The sequence below is a fragment of the Bombus affinis genome, chromosome 4 (assembly GCF_024516045.1).
Source record: "Bombus affinis isolate iyBomAffi1 chromosome 4, iyBomAffi1.2, whole genome shotgun sequence".
NCBI lineage: Eukaryota > Metazoa > Arthropoda > Insecta > Hymenoptera > Apidae > Bombus > Bombus affinis.
In genome coordinates, this window is record NC_066347.1 from 6191084 (window position 1) to 6209299 (window position 18216).

General features: G+C 34.1%; 3 protein-coding genes across 11 annotated transcripts; 1 reads left to right on the top strand and 2 right to left on the bottom strand.

Moving 5' to 3' along the window:
- The first annotated feature begins 19 nt into the window (after positions 1 to 19).
- On the top strand, positions 20 to 5111 carry LOC126915363 (golgin subfamily A member 6-like protein 22). Its single transcript, XM_050719966.1, has 10 exons — positions 20 to 1190; positions 1647 to 1731; positions 1855 to 1984; positions 2572 to 2710; positions 2782 to 2961; positions 3123 to 3287; positions 3663 to 3903; positions 4057 to 4110; positions 4188 to 4433; positions 4490 to 5111. The coding sequence occupies exons 1-10, from the start codon at positions 1101 to 1103 to the stop codon at positions 4687 to 4689; spliced, it is 1530 nt and encodes a 509-aa protein (XP_050575923.1). The 5' UTR covers positions 20 to 1100; the 3' UTR covers positions 4690 to 5111.
- Positions 5016 to 9798, bottom strand: LOC126915703 (uncharacterized). Of its 2 annotated transcripts, XM_050720634.1 has the most exons (6): positions 9479 to 9798; positions 8081 to 8211; positions 7540 to 7835; positions 6707 to 6900; positions 6347 to 6587; positions 5016 to 5886 (listed from the first exon to the last, which is right to left on the bottom strand). In XM_050720634.1, the coding sequence occupies exons 2-6, from the start codon at positions 8207 to 8209 to the stop codon at positions 5313 to 5315; spliced, it is 1434 nt and encodes a 477-aa protein (XP_050576591.1). In that variant the 5' UTR covers positions 8210 to 8211; positions 9479 to 9798; the 3' UTR covers positions 5016 to 5312. The 2 variants fall into 2 exon arrangements, with proteins under 2 accessions (XP_050576591.1, XP_050576590.1); XM_050720633.1 differs by having other exon boundaries at positions 8081 to 9798.
- Positions 9799 to 9920: 122 nt separating this feature from the next.
- Positions 9921 to 18149, bottom strand: LOC126915694 (uncharacterized). 8 transcript variants are annotated; one of them, XM_050720607.1, is made up of 17 exons: positions 17964 to 18148; positions 17666 to 17797; positions 17463 to 17595; positions 17237 to 17350; positions 17045 to 17166; positions 16760 to 16956; positions 16532 to 16680; positions 16390 to 16455; positions 16159 to 16316; positions 15129 to 16073; positions 14832 to 15059; positions 14690 to 14742; positions 13603 to 13683; positions 13416 to 13519; positions 11904 to 11948; positions 11597 to 11812; positions 9921 to 11279 (listed from the first exon to the last, which is right to left on the bottom strand). In XM_050720607.1, exons 2-17 carry the CDS (start codon positions 17705 to 17707, stop codon positions 11011 to 11013), a joined length of 2922 nt encoding a protein of 973 aa, XP_050576564.1. In that variant the 5' UTR covers positions 17708 to 17797; positions 17964 to 18148; the 3' UTR covers positions 9921 to 11010. The 8 variants fall into 8 exon arrangements, with proteins under 8 accessions (XP_050576564.1, XP_050576563.1, XP_050576562.1 ...); XM_050720606.1 differs by having other exon boundaries at positions 17666 to 17802; XM_050720605.1 differs by having other exon boundaries at positions 17666 to 17858.
- Positions 18150 to 18216: the final 67 nt, after the last annotated feature.

Genomic DNA, 18216 nt, shown 5'->3' on the forward strand with positions numbered 1-18216 from the left:
AAAAAAAAGACTAAGATTATTTAATCTATTTAATAGACGTCTGTCGTGTGAAGCTCGAAAAAATGTTTGAAAATGACACTTCCACGAAACAATTTATCAGCGAGCCCACAATCAAACATGCAAATTGTCCTTCTATAGATGGATACGAAAAAATTCGTGGACGACTATTTTGCATATATATATATGCAAAATAGTAATATATATATATATACGGTATATTCGTAATATAACAAACATATCACTTTAAATCGATTCGTCGCGAATATTCTAGATTCTAGATGAATTCACTGAGAACATTTTATTCCATTCCTGGAGGAGACGATATGGCAATATAGCATCTAATATGAACTGCTACGCTTGTCTACGATGAAAACAGATGTTTATCGCGTGTACCAGCATTTCCAGAGTAGTTATTAATTCTGAATGAAGTTGTTCAAAGATGATGCGAAATTCGTTGCGCAAGACAGATTGCGATTGCGTAATTCTCTACGTGAATCTGTATCTTCATTGCATCACATATGTATGTGTTCGCTTGTACGTCGAGTGAATCTGTGTGTTCGTTCGTTAGATTGCTACGAGTTTCAGGCATCTTCAACACAGTCAAGTCATCGCGATGATTGCGCTCGCTCGAAAATATCGTAAAATGTGTGAATCTCGTTTTAAAAACGAAATAACTAGATAGCGAGTTTGGAAAAAAAATTGATTAACGCAATAGCAAATACTAACGAACTCTCGAGGATAATTCAATTTGTCATGGAAATTCTGAAAAAATGAAAGACCGCCGCGCAGCATCATCCAGGGGCATTGAAACAATCGAAATACCAAATATTATATTTTTTTTTTTTTTTTTTTAATAAATTTAGTAGTTCGAAAGTAGAAGCACCGATAGGTTAATAGCACAATCTCGTGGAACATTTAGAGCACGAATTGAATGCAGCCGTCATGCAAATTGCAAAACAAAAGAGAACCTCATTTCGCCTCGAACAACGACTGAAAAATCGAGTACGACGTTTAAAACTCCCGAAATAATAGAGGGTTGTTTTTTTTTTTATAGACATCACGATTCTTTTTTACACTCAGCTGTTGAATAGATTTAAAAAATGAACGTAGTGCTTCAGACACACGGGGCGAAGCATATATACAAAGTACCAGAAGGACTAAGGGAATTGTGTACTGATATCTCGCGGGAAGTAAGCATTTTTACTAAATTCTTAAAATACTCTACGATTTTATATAAAATTTATTACGGTCGAGATAAAATTACAAAAATTTCTTTAATGTAAATCACTGATAATTTCTTGTAGTCATTTTTATAAATACATATATAGAAATCCAATAAAGAAAAAGATATTCGTTCGAATTACGTCTAGTTCTTTCTATCTGCAGAACCCATACCTTTTTCTCTTCTTAATTGTTTCTTTCTAATCTTCATTTCTAAACGTTGAAAGAAATTCCAATCGCATAACGTGGACAGCACCTAACTACAGCTATGTAAGTAGCACATACACATTCTACTGAATGCTGAACGTTTCGTAATGGACTATCATAAAATACGATCATAAATGCAATAAATTCTTCGATCTCCCTATCGACGTAATCTCTAATCTCGTGTTAACAGTTAATTCCTAATTTAATAATTGAAACAGGTTCTTCGTTCCCAGCCAGCCAACTTAATCGCCTTTATCGCCGAATACGTGGATACGCTTCTGATCACACGCGAAAACACGAAAGGTACGTTTCTCTCCTCCATGTATCCTTCTTCTTCCGCTATCTTCTCCCTTTATTACTTTTTTCTTTATTCATTATTTTATTTTCGGCGCGAGTGACCATGTCATTAAAAGTCTATCGTTTCAGTTGCGGTTAAAGTCGTAAACAACATTTTACTTGAGAGCCAGGCCATTCTGTGCATACTTTACCGGACTGGTTTCACTTTGGAGCAGATCGCAGTCGCGGCTCCGCGGATCCAAGTGAATTTTATTGTCGCGTGTTGACCACTTGTCGATGGCTACGCGATATTTCCAGTCCTTTCTTCCTTTTCTTCTTTCCTTCCCTTTCTGCAATTTTCCTTTTAGTATATCGCTCCTTTTTATTTTTTTTCATTTCCCAGAAAGCATTCCGCGAGTATTTGGACGAGGTTGACACGCAACCGGTACAGGCATGCGAAGGTAAGAGAACTGCGAATGAATCGTAAAAAGAAACTACTAGGTAAACGTTATTGTTTTAAGCGACCGGCTGTAACGCGGGCTCGTTTGAGGGTAAAGTTATAAAATGAAGCAGAATAAAGATACGTGCGGCTTTTCGGTAGCCATGTTCGTTATCGTAGGAAATTTAGTGATCCCTTAGATCGAAATTTTTTTACGATCCTCGGTTAATGCGAATGGTTATCTATATGGGAGGTAAAAGCCGAGGAATAGCTTGATATGTTAACTCAGAATTATTATATTATCATAAAGTGGATATAACGAGGGTTGTAAAACTAAAAATACCAGTATTACCTACGTCATTTTATATCGCGAAATCTCGATGAAAGAATACAATACACGCGATTACAGCAATTGCAATAAAGTAATATCGAGTGCTTTTAATTGCCCCTGCATATCTTAACGTAGATCCAACTTGCGACGAAAAATCTATGATATCGATACGAGATATTCTAGAAGCTACGGGAGCTGTACGAGAAGATGCAGAACGTGCTGCCACAGTGATACAAGTCAGTGTTTCGATTAAAAGTATTTTCGAAGTGAAATATGTTAAAATGTCGGATCGATAAATTAAAATCAGGCTGCGTTTCGCGGCCATTACGAGAGAATGGTGTTGAACGAAGCTGAAGGGAAGATTCAGTGGCAAAGAGCAGTGGTGAATACGCTGGATATCCTGAGAAAAGCTGGTGCCACGCAAGCGGAAATTTCTAAAGCCGCAAGACTCGTAAAAGTAATTTTCCTCTTTTTAACACGGCGCCACTAACAATCATTTGATAATTAATCACGCATAGTTTGCCTATCGCGGATACTACACTAGAAGAAATCAGAGGATCGACGCTCGTAAGATTGTAATCGCACGTCACGATCGTGATATCACGAATTCGGTGTAAATTCTGGATACGTTGAAAAATTTGACGTTGATGGCTGTTGATGTTCGCAGCGGGAACGGAAGAAGCGCCTCTGAAGAAGGATGAACGTATACTCGAACCCGTGGAAGCTGTTCAAGCGGTCGCTTGGATGGAAATGATGTACCAAGACTCTGGATTAACATTGGAAAAGGCCAACGAGGCTGCTGCAATTATCCAGGTAACGATACGATGCATATGACTCTAGTGATTAACGAGAGACTGCGCATTTTTATACATTTATGGGAAATTTGAAAGTGAAAAAGAGCACAGAATGCATGCAATATGCAAAGTAGGTATAGTACTCGTTATAATATTTAATAGATAAGAAAATAAGTAGGTTCTGGGAAATAGTAGGGTCTCTACAGTTTTAGCCATATTCGCGATAATGAGCATTCTTATCCGCAGCCACAGGAAAATTAATAAATTTACCTAGTCGATCTTAACTCGTTGCTGAATTCACGTAAAATTATCTCGTAAAATACGCAATGTCTTAATGAATTTTTTATGGAAATACGAATGATCGATAGATCTACTTTTTTTCTTTTTAAAACAGAGGGCTTACAAAGAATATCGCGCGAGAAGACGATGCTACGACGTGCAACAATTGGTGACAACGCAGACAATGGTCGCTGAAGCTGTCGTCGATACGGTACATCGCAAGATTTTTGAAAAGGTCACCTCACGCCCAGACATCCCCACTGAATATGGTACTCGCGAGGAAATGATGGCCACGAGCACGCAACTTCAGGTTACTTTCAAAGAACATATGAGGATGAGCCGCTTAATAAAAGAAAGTACAGCATTTAATATATATGATACATATACAATATTTATACGTGGTACATAGATTTCATACGTAAATTTAGTATTTTTTAAATAATAAGCTATCTTAACTGTTCAAAAATTATACTTTCCCGTATGTACATAATAATACTGGTTTTTATTAGGTGACTTAAAACCTAGCGAATACGAGGAGGACGCGAAAGAATACGAAGAGCAAAGTAAGTAGAAAATTTCACTCAAAAAATTAATACAAGAATAATATAAGAGAAAAATTGAAAATTTTAATTTAAAAAAGAGGTGGAGGAAGTTGTGCCTACTGAACCTGCGCCCAAACCTAAATATCGTCCGGTAGAACCACGAGTTCTACCATCGAGAACAAAATACAGGGAGGAACCATTGACAGAAGAAGAAGAAGAAGAAACGGAAGAACTGCAAGCGACAGAAACTGAAATTACGGAGCCGTTGACCGTAAGTCCGGATTTACAAACGGAACCCGAAACAGAGCGGTCAGAACTCGTCGACGAAATCGAGGAAGATGAAGGTATTAATGATAATTTTATACGCTGTGCATGGTAATTAATAACGAAATCTTTACAGTGCGTGACACGAAAGAAGATGTAATAGAGGAAAAAGAAGCGGAAGAAGAAAAGGAAGCAGAGAAGGAAGAAGAGAAAGAAGAAAAGGAAGCAGAGAAGGAAGAAGAGAAAGAAGAAAAGGAAACAGGGAGGGAAGAAGAGAAGGATGAAGAGGATAAAAAATTAGAAGAAAAGGAAACGGAAGAGAAGGAGGAAGAATAGAGAGAAAAGAAGGCGAAAGAAGTAGAAGAAACGGAACGGAAAGTGGAGGAGATAGAAAAGAAAAAAGGAGAGACGCAAGAGTGTCTAAATGATGCCCAAGAGGCTGACGGTACAGAACCCGTTGTAGCGGAATGATATAAATGCGCTCGTTTATTAACTTTATTAAAGCAATATACTTCCAAAATAAGTTTATTAACTTTATTAGCGCAATATACCTTAAAAAATAACCATCCGGAGGAACGACGGTGCGCCAACCTTGAAATTGAACTACTGTCCGAAACTTCTTTGGCCCTTTTTGTGGGCGAAGATAAAAATTACAATGAAAATTCGTATGCAGAAATCTTATAGCGGGTTTAATGTAAATTTGTTAAATACATAGAGCGGTGTTTTCGTACAATAGCAAAATATATATGTGATATGATCTTTTTTTTCTACCTTTTTTTGTTAAACTCGAATTTCTTAATAAATAATAACCAATAAATAGCGATATAAATACATCTATAGCAGCTAGCTACTGTGTGTAAAAAAGACGAGTAGCCAACGAACGTGCGAACTGGAAACGATATAAATACAAAAACTTGGTATGAAAAAGTGGAACTTGAAGTGAAGAATCTTCGTTAAATTTAAAACGTGTGTCTCCACGGTGTGCCTTTCGCTGAACAACAAGTACCAGTCTTTATTAAACGAGACTTGAGGTTTTTGAATTGATTGCAGTCCCCTTCCCTGAAGATCGGACCGCAGCCGTGTCTGCACGTTCTCCCCATCGATACACGATTGTCTCGGAAGCGGCATTTATTGCTGCTCGAATATTTCTCCCCTTGTTTCGCGTTCACGATTTCATCCAGTTGACAACTGGTTTCCGACGTGAACGATTTATCGCATTCGTCTTTAGTTCGTTCGCTCGAGAATTCAGGGCCGCCGAGATATGACTTGTGCTTGCACTTTTTATTAGTCTTGTACTTTTCCACCAGAATACACAAAGAGTCCTTGTGATTGATCGTGCCCACGGAATCGTCCAGTTCCTCGTCGTTCTGCTCTTGCACCGTCGAAATCTTTTCTGAATTGTTCGCGCAACAGTTATGACTGCAGATAGATTCGTGCGGGGTTTGGTCCTTGGAGCAGCAATTTCTCCGATTGTTGGAGTTTGAGGAGCAGAGACACGTGTCTGACGCGAGACGCTTTTCCTTCGATGAATAACTGTTTGGGAAAAATTTCAATAAAGATCGTGAACTAACTCTTTGACGACTTATAATACTGAATGATTAAAATTCGTGTCTGATCGATTAATCTATATAATTTGCAAATGTACAACTCGAGTGTACTTTATCCCAAATACATTTGAACCCATTATTCGCTTATAACAAAATTTACAGTCCTGGTATTTCTAAATATAAAGGATATCGATTTTAATCCTCAATAGGATAAATGTAGAAAATAACAGATAAATATTTCGTATGTTTTACGTTTACCTGTTATCACCAAGTCCACTTTACAAGCACTTTTATGAATGTAAAATAAAAATTTAACGTTACCTACAACCTTTTGTCATATTTTGTCATTTATAACAAGAAAGCAGTTATAAATAGTTCCATTCTGACACAGTTCTATAATAATACAAACTAATCCCGTTTTATGCTTCAACCTTATTTTTATTAACCTGTTGTACTCGTTGTCGCAACGATGATGGCAGTGATCGTGAGAATGGCAGCAATAATGACGACTCTGAGGATACCAATAATCCCGATGAGGTCGTAGAAGATCAAGAGTCGAATGTTTCGCACAACGGAATGTGCGCGAAATACTAGACGACGATGGGTAGTTATCCTTTTGCGAGTTTCGATGATACGATTTATGATCTCTCCCTCCGGCATTACATTCGTGCTCGTCTTTATTGCAATCTAAACAAAACGAAATTATTAGGATAATTCGCGGTAATATAATTCACATCGATAAATTCAATGACAAATTCGATTTATCGACAACTGAAGATTCAAGAACGCGAGGAACTTTGATTTACTTCGTTTCTCGGACGAGTCGCTGCTTTTAACATTGTCCACTTCGTTCTGATCGCAGCCGTACGGAAGATTAACGGAATCCAATTTAGTGGAAGTTTCTTTCGGGTTTCGTCTTGGAAAATAAGAATATGAGCCACGACAACGACTAGAATTTCGAGGTTCCGTTATGAAACTTTTTATTGCCTTCGCGTTACAACTGAAAAGAGAAGCAAACGAGTATGTGTTATTTCTTTGTATTCTTTTAGTGCTTATACGACAAAATTGATAACCCGATAATAAAATTCTTATTTCATTCTGGCTTCACCGACGTAAAATTGAAACAAAAAAGGAGAAGGTTAAAAATTTCAATTTTGTAAAATTTTTCCCGAAGGCGTGTTGCGATTATCGATCGACCATATCAACAAATTTTCGGAGTACAATCGCTCAATGTATGGTATACAATAAGATATGAACTAGATGTTGACATAATTCTCACTTTTCAATGTATCATTTATAAATTAGTCTCTTTAATAACATTCTGAAAATTGCTTGAAGCTAAAAATAATAAAGACTCATAAAATAATATTACTTTCGCCTGTGATTAATCCAAATTGTGAATACTAAACTATACTACATATATTTTCGTGTTGTAATTGTGTAATTTAATTCAGAATATCTCACTACTATCATATAGAAAAATGAAATATTAAAATTAAATTAGAATTTGATATTCTTCTTATAATTACAACATATTTTTCTAAAATTACTACGAAAACTGTAAACAGCCAGCCACCTAAATATTTGTCAAATTAAAACGTTCCTGATAATCGATTCTCGTGTACAAAATGCGCCATACCTTTCTGTTTGTTCCGATTTAGAAAATTCGCTTTTCTGCGTGATCCCATTGTGCTCTTTGCTTGGGACGATGTCGAGTGCATCTCCAGCATTGCATTGATCGTTACGTTTACGACAACAACTGCAGATTATTGGCTTCTGGAGTAAGTTTTCCTTGATCGAACCACTTTCGCCGCACTCATCGTTCCAGAATGCCTTTGCTTCCACGCGATTCGATCTTCCGTTTGAACAGTTTCTCGATGGAAGCGACGAATTTTCTTGATCGTTTAGCTCCTCGTTTCCGCTGACGCTTTCAGTCTGATTCCAACATCGTCAAAGACAACAATTTGCAGAGAAATGTTATTAAAAACGTTTCAGAAATCTTTCATCTAAATTTAATAATCTAAATCAAGCAGCTGCAAATCCTAATGCCAGGGAATTCTTAAGATCGAATCATTGAATGATACATAAAAAAATTAATCTGGATTTATAACCTGGTTCAATATAATATGACATAAACACGAATAGCGAAAAAATTTGTAGGATACTAGCAGCGAAATTACCTTATCGAACTTTGTTTCTTCTATATTGCTATACAAACCAAAATTTTTCGGAAATTTACGTCGAGCTCGGCGAAAAGCTACCGCGGCTGCGACCAGTTGATGCGAGGATGACGGACAAACCTGGGACATGGCTGAAAAAGTCGTATGAACCGGTTCGAATATTTCCCGAATTTTAAAAATATCCAATTTATCATTCGGAGTAATTGGTTAAGTTTGCTATGGGGAAAATGGTAATTGACGTTGAAGTGAGTCGCGCTATTTCACGAATAATTTGCAAAAAATCGAATTCGATTCTCCTATCGATGCGAACAATTCGAAACTAATACAAATGACAAGTATAATACAATACCTAACGACAGTCTTCTATTTATAAATTTAATTTTTTGCATTGGAAAATTTTCGATTCTTAAAACTAAAATTATTGAATGAGAATTTTGTTGATTTATACATTTGAAATTATATCACTTAAAAATCAAGATTTTTAAATTAGATAACCCGTTTTAAATGTATATTATTCCTACAAAACCTGAGAGTCTTCTGTTAATTATCCGGAACACCAGCACGATTTTACGATACCTGATTCTATTACAGCCTTTAGCGTGCAGTTCGCTCTGTATAACGATAGAGAATTCCGGCGGCGTACGATTTCATTGGATTTGTATTAAACAGAATTTCGTGCAGTATGAAAACCTAAGCCAATATTCGATCACCGCACATTTCGTATCGAAACGTTTAACGACTTTAATTAGAACGATAGCCGATTGGTAGGAAAAACAGATCTGTTTTAACATCCATTGACTAAATGGAACAGTAAATCCTGTTAATTTCATGTTTCGTCAAAATGAATAATTGTAAAACAAACATGTGGATTCGTTGAACGTATATCAAAGCTTCTACGTGATATCGGATAATCACTAAGTTAACATTTCATCAACGAAATAAATTTAAATTTCATTAAAGTAAATAGAAAATATTAGAAAGGAAAATTATACTACTCTCTGATAACGTTTTCAGTGTTAAGAAAAATCGCATAGTTAATTATACAAGCGGCAATAAAATAATCGCTACTGGAAATGGGTGAAAAATAATAAGAACGAATCTCGTGATCGATAATCAACAGAAAATACGTCGTTTCTCGTTATCAGAATTTTAATTAACGATGAAATAACTGAGGAATGTTATTTGACATTGATTGAAGTTAAAAGTGCGCTAACGATTTTAAAACATTAAGGACTTAATATCATTCAATAAAATAATTCCAAAACTCTTGCAATTTGATTACATCGGTATATCAAAGTAAAATAGCTGTAATTTAAAGTAATAGCTATTTGAAAATAGCCATTACCGTACATATATGAGGATCAACTACTTTATTTCTTGTAAATGTTCCAAGCTAACCCGATGTATAAATCGTTCGTCCCAAATCGTTTCCGTGAATTATGCCATGGCAAATTCTCAAATTATTGTGTCCATGGGTCAATGTACACGGCAGCAGGGGATCTTATACAGACTACAATTCCCATTGGTATGATCACTCGTTCCAGATAGAAGTAGCTTGTCAGTTCGTGCGACTGATATGAGCATAAAAGATAATGCGCAATTGCGCAATCAGGGGCGGAGTATGATATCCTATTTGGTAATAAATTGTAATAAAAGTAACGAATGAAGATACTTTCTTCTAAATAAATTATTAAAAATATGTTTAAAACTATTAATTCAGAAATAACATTCTGTTTAGAGATATGGATATTTATGTAGTATTAGATTTTTTTTAGATGTAATTAAATGAGTTATACGTGAGTTATACATAAAGAAAAATATCCAAAATACAAAGAAACCATTGCTATCAAATTAATTTATTGAGAAAGTCACTTTCTACCGAAAAGTGTATATTTGTAACTAAATCATAAAAATATAGTGACTTAAACGAAAGCAAAAGATTTCATACATTGATCAAAATTCAATAGATTCGAGCTTGACGCTTTAAACTTATAACAATAAAATATCATAATGCATCAAGAATCTCTTCATAAAAACACGAATGATGATCATTGATACTAATCCTACTTACTTAATCGTTAAATCAAAAATATTGTACTATAACAGCAATTAATCAATTTACATTTTGCTTTTACAGATCCGTATGAGAATTACGGCAAACTTTTACATGAACGAGACATCCGCGATTTTAATATCAACGCCTCGTAAGATTACGGGCAACGATTTATTCACGTTTGTATAGAAACTGTTTGTATATACCATGAGGATATACTATCTTAGATAGATGTACGGTATGTATAAAGTATGCCAACAACGAAAGAAGGAATAGACTCCTATACGATAAATTTGAAACTGGATTAATTACGTTCTACGAATACAAAAAATTATACTTCTAAGTCCTCGTGTGATTATGTATGTGCGTGAATACTAAAGCATTTCTTGGAACTAATCAGAATCGTTTCTCCTTGTATGCACCCGCCACAAGCTTCCAATACATATATACTCTTTCTTGCAAATCGCGCTTCACAATCGCGGTCTCTGCGTTACATGATTACGCATCATCGATCAAATTCCTTATCTCACTGATCACGCGCATTGTTCGTTCGTAACGTTGCATTTATAAATTTGTTTATACTATCATTCGCTATCTATGCCTTTAAGACATTCGCTATAAATAATTTGTAAAATATACACATTTTTTACAGAACAGCATCTTTGCAACGACACATTAGCAGTGAAATAGTTACTATCGCAAGGAACAATTCGATAAAGATAAGATAATGCAATACCATCCATTTACGTTCATTATGCTCTTTAGAATCAACGACATTCGTATAAATTTATTGATAGAACGATGTGAAATCGGACGGACTGCATCAACCATCTTTTAAGGTACTAACGTAAGAACTCCATTCGTATTGTATCATATCTTAATTCATCCACGGTGGACAGGAAGTCGGTGGTTGATATGTCTGTGAAATTGGCACCTGATAATGCTGCACATTTTGAGGAGGATGTTGCGGTCGCTGCTGATGATGCGGCGGTGGTGGTGGCGGTGGATTGCAAATGGATTGCATCAATGGGTGTGAATTGTAAGGAGGAGGTTTTGTCGTATACGGTGGCATTTGATTATACTCAACATTCAACGGATGCTCCAATATCGCATTTTGTATAGGCGAACGATTACCTTCAATGTGTCCTAAATAATTGCGAAAACATTTAATCATTATTTCATACACCGAAATTTAGGAGTAAAATATAAAAAATGAACACTCTTGTAAAGAAAATTACAAATAATGAAGAGCTATTTCAAAACATATTGAAAAATAAATGATTATTTTAAATAATTTGAAAGCCACATCAATTGTAGGCGTACAATTTTAAAAGCTTCTCTTAAATATTTATTAGACATAATCAAGTGTTCCATATTAAAATCGAGTCATAATCATGTGGATTTTATTTACAAACATATACAACTATACAATTATCGACAGTATCGTTATTCGTTGTGAATACCTCTGGGTCTAATTTGTGGTGGTGGCATATTTGTGGGAGGTAATGTAGGACACACTCCTTGATGCTCTCCATCCCTTGGCATTGGTGGTGGTCTGCCCCATGGAACTCTAATATGATGTGTTTGCCACGGTGCCTGTGGTGGAAGTGAAGGAGGCAGAGGTGGTCCACTTCCAGGATGCATGTTTATCGAATCTCCGATCGGATTTTGCTCATTTCCTATTACATACATTTATACATACAATGAAATCTGTTCTCCAGCTCATAGGAAACATAAAAATAAATATACCAGAACAAATGTTAGATATACCTGTATTTATGCCTGCAGTTTTTTGATCCAAGCTGCGTTTCTCACCTAAATAATGAAAATTCATGAAATGAAATAAAGTACATATACAAGACGATGTGGAATAACTATATGTAAAATATATTATAAAATTAAATATGGCAAATAACGTGATGAAATATTGTAATACAACTATTAATTAATGATAAATTAAAAATAAAATAAAATTATAATATATCCTTTCCTTTTACTTAAAACTCAAGCTACAATTTGTTAATATGCAGATTAAAATATTAGTTGATTTGTTTAAATCAATACTGCGCAGTGATAAATTCTCTAAGTATATCTTAAAGTTCTACGGAACACTAACAATATTTCACGCTGTTCACCATTTCTTAGGAAAGAAAAAAATAGTGATTATGACGACTAAATGCATCTGGAAGCGCATAATAAATATATCCATGACATTAGGTCACGATTGCTGTAAAGCCTCCTTAGTTTATATTATTTGCTTCATTCGTGATCTGCAAAATAAAATTTATTATTAAAAATTTGTTTTCATCTCCATCATCCAAATTCCTGGTTTAAGACATCCATCAGATTATTATTCAATTCACTGTAAAACAAATAATGAAATCAATTGCATACAATTATTTAACAGATCCAACATTTTTACTCTGTAAACTTTGTACACATTTATAGAAAAAGCTACATTAAATAATTTGTAAACACCATGAATCATTAATGTCAATATGACAGGCTGCTGCTCCATGTATTCACATGTCCAGCGTCAGAGATCTAATTCCAAGATACATATCCCTGGCATTTCGACTTGTTAAACTTAAAATACTCATATTAAAACATAGAGTGCATTTCAACAGAACACGAACGATAATAATTATAGTTAATACTGGTTAAAAGTAATCACTGAAATATAAAATCACTTCATTGCACAGAGATCTGAAAACACATATACATACTTTAATAAAAAACATATGAAAAAGCATTAAAATTAGGATGCTTAAGTTAACTATTTTAATTATATAATATAATGTAGCGAAAGTTTTGTTAATTCTAAATAATAACAAATAAAGATAAATGGAAAGCAATCTATCTGTGGTATCGTAAACTTCGTAGACAATTCCGGAAGTCTATCTGCAAAGTGTCTGGATGAGTACATGAAAAAGCGAATCGCTAAGACATATGGATTAAGAGTAAGGGCAAATTCGTATTATTTAGTAAAAAATATATTTACAGTAAGTAATGTACTACAAGCTAAGAGTATTAAGAAACAATGCTAGATACTCATCTGAAATGGAAATATAAAGACAGTACTGAGTTATAAATATAAAAATTATTAATTCCGACTAGTTCATGTAATGAAATTAAAGTATTTATTTTGAAGAAATATATGTATATTATTAAATACATTCAATATATTGCACTTAATCATTATTATCTATGAAGAACTACACTCGTGTTAATTTTCAAAAGGTATCCAGCATTTTTTCATTTTGAATACTCTTAGTTACAGACCTGGATGTGGAGGTGGCATTAGCAGCTTGTTTCGATCTCCATGAGGAAGGCCTGCAGCTGCTTGTGATGGACCATGTAAGACTTGTTGCTGTCGATCACCTTCTCTGCTTAAACAATTCAGTTTCAAATTATTAATTCACAATTGATGATTATAAAGTAAACATTTCAAAATTTAAGCAAATATCACCTGATGCACAGCCATGGATATTTCTGAAATGTTAAAAGCACCTGGTGTCTCCAGGGAATAGTTAATGGTACCAAACTTTGTCTAAAAAGTACTTAATTGTGTTATAACTTAATAGCACAGAACATTATACTAAAAGAATTAGATCCAATTATTCTTTACACAATTTATAAATTGTAATTTTATTATTGTCATTGTGTAATTTTATTATTTTCATTGAGAATAATAATAACAAAATAAGCAATACTGACAGTGTATATATTTACAAAAAAATTTTACCAAAAGAAATATATAAATACCTAAATATTTTTTCTCTGCATAATATTCTGTGAAAAAATTAGTTATATTCACAATCATTTACTTTAAACATTTTGATTACTCAGATCTATCTTTATACTAATTTTATACTTTTTTACAAGTAAAAAACAGAATAAGTATATTTGAAAATAGTTTGATTGTGAATATGTAAAATTTTTTATACCAAATTATAGTTGCAAGAATAAATTGATGTTCCTTACTCTATAATATCAAATATATTTTGCTTTTTTATTTTTTATTTTATTTTATTTTTTTCTTTCTTTATAATTATAAATTTGTGAGTAAGGAACAACTAAAAAACTTCCTGCTATCTATTGAGTTTGGTACATCTTGATCAAAGCAGGTTTCTGAAAAAAATTTAATTTTATTGAATTGCATGTGTTTAAGCTTACTATAATATAAAATAAAATGACTATATATAAGTTACAATCTTTTTTCATATCTAAACAATGAATTATTAAGCAGCTTTCACAAAATTAGAGATTCCATCACAGTTGGTACTATTACAAAATGTAATTGCAAATATTAAATGTGTATACTTATACATATTTCTTTTTCAGCTTTAATATTAATCAGACACTATAAATAAACATGTTTATTTTGTATTTTAAATATGTATTTAAATATAATTGAGGTTCATTAAACCTGCTTTATTCACCTAATAAATTTTAATGTTCTCGCATATTGCAAGAAATTTTTACTTCATATGTATAAATGACATAACTATAACTAATAGAAGTAAGTGAATAAAAGTTTCAACGATTTTACTTACCCTGTTCCATGACGCTGAGCAGGTAGAGGACCACACTGATAAGGTGATGCTTCCTATTATAATACAAAAGTTTATTTGAATTTTTAATATCTTACACAATGGTAAATTTTTATTTTATCAGACATGAATTCTAAAAACTAACCGAATTTGTTTCAACGTCTGAAAATCTTCTTTTTACACCATGAGACTTTTGTTCTGGGGAATCAGGCTTTTGCTCAAACTGTTGAGGTGGTGGTTGAACTGTATAATGTACTTGAGGGGGTATATGACCATTCTGATATTGCATATGCTGTGCATGGTACTGTATCTGTGCTTGAACTTGCGGTGGAGGTACATTGTGTAGAGGTATATTTGCGGGTGGCATCTGAACCTATTAAATTTTACATTCTTATTCATGTATACTTTAATTCATAAAAATGTATACATACTATAACATTACCTGTAGTTGACCCTGTGATTGCATCATTTGTTGCGGTTGTTGTGCTTGATATAGCCATGGAGCATTTTGTGAAGAAGGTGCTTGTGTCGGCGGTGGAATACTAGTAAGAACATTCATGGAGTTCGACATTTGAGCAGCAGGCGGTGGTACAATTTGTGGAGGTGGTACCGGTTGTGGCTGTGGCCCTTGATCCACTGGTCCTTCTTGTTGATGTTGAACCTCACCTCCAGGAGGAAGAGGATGTTGTTGAGGATGTTGGGGCGATTGAGCATTGGGGACCAAAAATGTTTGCGTAGACGGAGGAGGTACTTGTAAATGAAATTGGGGAGCATGACCTTCAAATTGTGGTGGTAACATATGCTGAGCCACAGCTTGAGATTGTTCATGATTTTGCTGCAACTGTGGTGGAACAATATGCTCCCCAGGTTGTAACACAAACTGTGTTTGAGATTGTGATGCAGCTGCTTGCACCTGCTGATATTGTATTTGGTAAGTTTGTGGTACTGGAGGTGGTGGTTGATTTGGCGGGAAATTTGGCGGAGGAAAATGAAGGTGTAATAACGGTGGAGGTGGTTGTTGAGTTATGTTAATTGGAGTTGCTGGAGGTGGCTGTTGTAAATTCACGTTAACAGCTTCGATTATCCCTTGTGGCGGTGTGGAAGGCCTTTGTACATTTGGTTGTGTATAAACATAAGAAACCGCACCATTAACTGACGCACTACTACTTGTAATGAAGTTTTGTTGAGCTGGACTCTGTGGTGGTGGTTGACTCATAACATACATTTGGGCTACAGGTTGCGGTGATGATTGTGATCCAGGTTGAATCCCTTGAATTTGTAGCGGTTGCCCAGGATGAATTTGATATTGCACTTGACTGACTGTTGATGGAGGACCAATTAATTGCACTTGTCCAACTGGTGGAGGTGGCATAAATGTTTGTATTTCCTTCAAGCAAAACATTCCATTATAATAGAACTAATATTAGATTTAATAGGTAGTACATACATCTATAAATTTGTTTATTTGTTACCTGAGTTTGTGGTGGTGGTACCAATGGTCCAGAATGGGGTGGAATGTGTACTCCAGGTGGAGGAACTGTTATACCAGAGCCTGGTGCACCAGTCACTGTAGCAGTGAGAATGGTTGCTGGCAATGTTACTACACTACTTTGTGGGTGTTGTATAATATCTGTTAAGAATGATTTGCGACAATTACAGACAGAATTTCTAACAGCCATGAACTATTAGTGTATGTGCTCTACCTTGATGTTGTATAGTAACAACATTAGGCTGTCCCAAAGTACCAATGTTCATGGTTTGAAATTGTGCTATAAAAGATGAAAGTGATAACAAATGAAAATCTATAATCACATTTAATATTTATAAAATGTAATTGATTCATACTTTGTGGCATTTGCGACTGTTCTATAACTTGCTGTGATTGTACTGGTGGTGGTTGCTGCTGTATATATGATTGTAATTCCGATTGCATTGTCTGAATTAAATTAATTGCTAACTGTTTTGCATTTTGTAATGCTTCTGGCTTTGGATGCCTATACAAACAGAATGTATAATATAATTAATTATTATAAATTCAAAATTATTATAAAGAAAATGTATAACTCATCTTACTCTATATACAAATGCAGTGGTTCTGGAGATTCAGTGCCTAAAACAGGATCAATGAATTGCGACCCTCTACCCCTTAAAGTTATATTTGCACCTGTTTCACCCCTAATGTATAATAGATTTGCTCCACCTGCACCTATAATTCTGCCTCTTAAATCAAATCCTTCTGGAGCATTTTCTATCCCAACACAGATTTTTTCCTGTAAAAATAATCGTATTAATGACAATAAAAGACATATATATATACACATAGTTAGTAACTATGCATAATATAAAACTACTGCATACCACAGATGTAACTCCGGAATGTAAACTCATAAGAGGTGGCGGTGCATTAGTAAATCTACTTGGCCTATTTAAAGAACTTTGATGTTCTGTTTTAATAATTTCATTAATTTTTTGTATAGCCACTGTAAAGAGGATAAAATCCTAAATTATTAACAATTTGCAAGAGAAATAAACAGAAGTAAAGCAACATACAATCTACATTATGTTTTGCATGTCCTTGTATATAAAGATACAAAGGTCGCTCATTAGGGCAACGTAACTTCTCTTGTTCTGTCATAAAACGTCCACGTGTTGAAACAGTAGCACCTAAAAGTTAATTAACATGTCCAATATAAATAATTGTTATATAAAATAGATGCAAGTAACATGTAGAATAAAAAGTTCCATAAGAAAATATTATAAAATATAAAAAATATACCTGAGTAAGAATTAATTTCATCTTGTATGTAACCCTTCGTAAGCAATGTGCGGGCACTAGGTGGTATTTCATTAATTTCAAACTCTGATGTATATGTTTCCCCATTTTTAAAGGTTGCATTTGAAGTTGTTAACTATTTGTTGTAGAAATAAAATTAACTTACAAAATACTTATACCAAAATTAAATTATTTCATGAACATACCTTATTGTTTGAATCTGAACCCCTTAGTTTTCCTTTAGCCATAGGGATAAAATATATACAACTTTGCCAAATATCTCTTTTTTCATAACGTCAACACATACAGAAGATTAACGTCATTCGAACATTTTTTTACTGTACTAAAAAAAGGAAATAAATGATTGTAATATCTCCATTACAATACTTCCTTTTCTAACTGTAAGTAAATCACGTAAATGGTATAAATTTTAGGTTATTACAGATACATAGTAATAAATTTCCAATTAAACACCAATGACTTGAATTTTATTGCTACACATACCGTTATTTACTAAATTTAAGGGTGATTTACGATTTCACATGACAAACTCGCGATCAAAATACTTAACAGCGAATTAATTTTAAAATGATATCGCAAAATTATTAATCGGTACTACAAATCACTTACTACCATTTTTTAGTACTCTATCGTTGTGTGAGACGCTGTGACAGTGACAGACTTGCGCGTATTAGATAAAGTTGCCATGTTAATTTTACATATATGAAAAACAAAAGATTATGTAACTAAACAAGTA